Source organism: Trichoplax adhaerens, genomic scaffold (genome assembly GCF_000150275.1).
Source record: "Trichoplax adhaerens TRIADscaffold_230 genomic scaffold, whole genome shotgun sequence".
Lineage (NCBI taxonomy): Eukaryota > Metazoa > Placozoa > Uniplacotomia > Trichoplacea > Trichoplacidae > Trichoplax > Trichoplax adhaerens.
Genome location: NW_002061148.1, coordinates 1 through 3,570, shown reverse-complemented (window position 1 = coordinate 3,570; position 3,570 = coordinate 1). Strand labels below are relative to the sequence as shown.

At 40.5% G+C, this 3,570-nt stretch overlaps 1 protein-coding gene across 1 annotated transcript; it reads left to right on the top strand.

Moving 5' to 3' along the window:
* Positions 1-2,791: 2,791 nt before the first annotated feature.
* TRIADDRAFT_62632 (uncharacterized protein) lies at positions 2,792-3,385 on the top strand (the record flags this gene model as incomplete). The annotated part of the gene is made up of 1 exon (XM_002118574.1): positions 2,792-3,385. The coding sequence occupies one exon, from the start codon at positions 2,792-2,794 to the stop codon at positions 3,383-3,385; it is 594 nt and encodes a 197-aa protein (XP_002118610.1).
* Between the last annotated feature and the right edge of the window lie 185 nt (positions 3,386-3,570).

Here is a 3,570-nt window from a genome sequence, read left to right as displayed (position 1 = left end):
TCATACTCAATGTGTTACCTTGATTGATTCCATCATGCAATGCAGTATCATCCTATTATATCACTCAATTCACCTTCTTCTACAGTATACGACGAAATCAATAAAGGCATTGATGAAGACGATGGAGAAATAACCTATGCACGAAATTGAGACGATACCGCGTTTTCAATTGGTAGCTGAGTGGTATGATGTCATCGTTGAATAGACGCATACCGTCATGATCTTATTTGGTTGCTATTGGAGAAGTGGAATAAATACAAGTCCAAGATGATGAATCTTCTTTCCATTGTATTCATCATACTAGCTTATGGCAATGTAGGACCAAGATATTCTACTTGATAAACGAATTGAGCTAAAGGTACAGTAGAGAGCTATCACCGTGGGCCAGCATCTGGTCAAATGTAATTTTATCAAATTTCAGAAATTGAATCATTTTGAGTCAATTTGCAATCTACAATAGAGTACGTGTATGTGCTGATATCATGCTGCTGTTCATGAAATTGGAGTAAGTGAATGTTTGCGTATATTATATAGCTAGAAGAAATGCCGCTTAACCTTCAAGGAATCCACCATCCCCACAGAATATACACTCGGCTTACTGTACAGTATAGATCAGTGGAGAATTTGTTGGAATTGAGTGACGTTGGCCCACTGTCGCTATGGACGAAAGAATCCATCTTCCATCCTTCTGTAACCCCATCTACTCCTTTTCGGAAATCTTTCCATTCCAATACAATCTGTGCGTAAATCAGAGTCCTATTTCCATAATGGGCCATTCAGAATGATTCAGTCATTCAACAGTAGTACACTAGAGGTGTTGAATGATGTTACTGATTATTATTATTTTAACGCCAGTAATCCACTACAGTGCTTATACTACGGTCGTAGAATGAAAGTGTAGGTGAGAAAATGAGGGACAAATGGATCGTGCATGGATAGATAGATACATTATATAGGCATCATATACGAACTATATAGGGAAAGCATGGGGAAATATGCCAAGTCCTGGACTACTAGAAGAAAGACTTTGGTCTTCCATGGCCAAGCTGACGGCCGTCATTGCGCAAGTAGTTGAAGTTCGGAAAGATGACTCATGATGGTTGAATCATGTCATGAGTTATGACTCATGCTCGAGCTGTCATTCGTCAATGGAAGTTGGAGTTGCTTTCGAGTGAGCCTGTACAGATTATGTACAGTACTGTACTGTACTGTACACTGTACAGATTGTGTACTGTACTGTACACTGTACAGATTGTGTACTGTACACTGTACAGACAGTACAGTACAGGATTGGGTTGATTACCCTGGAATGATTCCTGCGCAGAAGCAGGGATTTCTTTTGCTGAAAAATGGCATGGTGAAAAGCGAGTTAGTCAACTAGTACAAGTTGAGTAGTGTAAGTACTACTACTGTACCACCAGTAACAGTACTACCGTAGTCTAGATGGGCAAGGCCGAGCGATTACGTCATCATGGGTGTGGCGTAACCGCCCATCGCCAAAGCAGCCAGTCAAAGTGAAGAAATTGGCTGAGTAAGCAAATCTACAGTGCAGTGTACTGTAATGTACAGTACTCTGTTTGGGAAATGAAGAATACTGTACTGTAGATTGTCCATATTTGGAGATTATTATATTTTTGATTTAAACTAATATTATTGCACTCGTTGAGCTTTTACAGCCATTATTTTGGCAATGGAGTCTGTCCATGTCAGTAGAGGCTGTTGTCAACAATAATGCTACAGTGCGGAAGTAGTGATATCGATGATACATCAATCTGCAAGTATTGTACTGTATACTGTACTGTAAATTAGGATGGACATGCATCACATGAGTCAGTGTAGGATTTCCTTTCTTTCTTTGCAGTATTCAACGTACTGTAGAGTCATTGAACGTTCTGACGTTCCCGCGACGTTTTCAACGTTGAGCGGCCTTTTACTCCACTACTCGTCGCCATATATGGAGATAATTAGCCCAAAAGGCATTTGGCGGTACCGTACCGTACAGGTACGACGCTGTCCGTACAGTACAGGTTCTTGTACAGTATTGTACTGTAGCTTCACTTGCAAAACATGCCTCAACTTGTCAACCCGTCTACAGTGTACAGTACTTTATACTGTATGCCATCCAACGGCGCTACGGTGGTGTAGGATCAGACACAATAGCAGTCATGTTGCGTCACTATGCCAACGTAGAAGTAGTCACTGACCATCGACTAACTGTACTGTAGCGTAGAGTACAACAAAAGGTAAACACAACACGTTTCAACACCTCCTGTAGTAATGGTACCGTTCTCCATGTGCTATTTTTAGCTGGCTAGGTTGACGTTGCGGCTGACATTGACATTTGCTTATTGTTCAAGCCATTCAGCGTACCCAAGACACGAACTGTACGATACGCGCGTATTGTACCGTATCGTGGCATATAAAAGAAAGAGCTTGCCAGTCGGTGCACAGTTCGCGGATTCCGTCAGCAGAGGACGACGGTACAATTGGCGCGTTGGTGTTCATTGATTGGGTAACCGCCATACGTCAACTTGGGTACGCTTGTCACTAGATTGCCATTCGAGTTTGTGTCGTGTTGTGGCTTGCCAACGAGGAAAATTTCCAATCATTCTATCGACTCCCATCATCGTCTTGTTTTTGCACTACTAAACTCGTGTTGTATTCCTCCAATATTGTATTTCAATCCAACAGGACTTCTCTCAATTCATACATTACTTGTTTAGTTCAAGCATCCCCCCCCCCGGCCCAAATCAATCCTATGCGCCATTGATTTCTAGCATACACATTGATCATGTCGGACGTTAATGTAAATCATTTGATACATCTTTCACTGGTTAAAATTGCCAAGAATTTACAAAGCCGTAAAGGTTGCGAATTGAGACGGACGTTATTATTAAGTTCCATCTTAGATCGGGCGAGATACTGTGCTACGACACCATGCAGTGAAAGTGACGAAATGATAATCGGAAATGATGACAACAAAAATTCATGTCAAAATGCGATAGTGGCCCATGCAAACGATTACGATGAAAGCCAAAATGATGCTGTTTGTCAACAATCCCAACAAGGAATGGAAGATTTATCCACAGTGTCGATGGATTGTGAAAGCGTAGCGGACGACAGCAAATTGATACTAGAGAAAGACTCTCAAAGGAGTGATGATATCCATCACAATGATGCCAATCCATCCCATCAGCCGAAATTAAGAGATGATGACCATTGCAACGGTCAAAAAAGAAAGTTACTCATTGTTAATAAAGATCAAGTTGTTCCCGGTGATTCTGTTGAAATTACTGAATTGGAGTACTATCGGGAAGAAGATGAAAAAGATGAAAATTCACTCATGGATTTATGCTCACCCACAAAGCGTATTAAAGTTTTCTAAAGCAACATAGACTCTATCTTCACTAGTTTTTTTTTTATTTTACATCAATTAACCTAGTTGGATAAAGAATTACTTCAACGATAGAAAGAACTTCCTACTCAACATTTCCATTGAGCAATGACTGACATAAAAAATACTAGCTAATACAGCAATAGATTTCATAGTATATTGTTTTGTTGCCGACA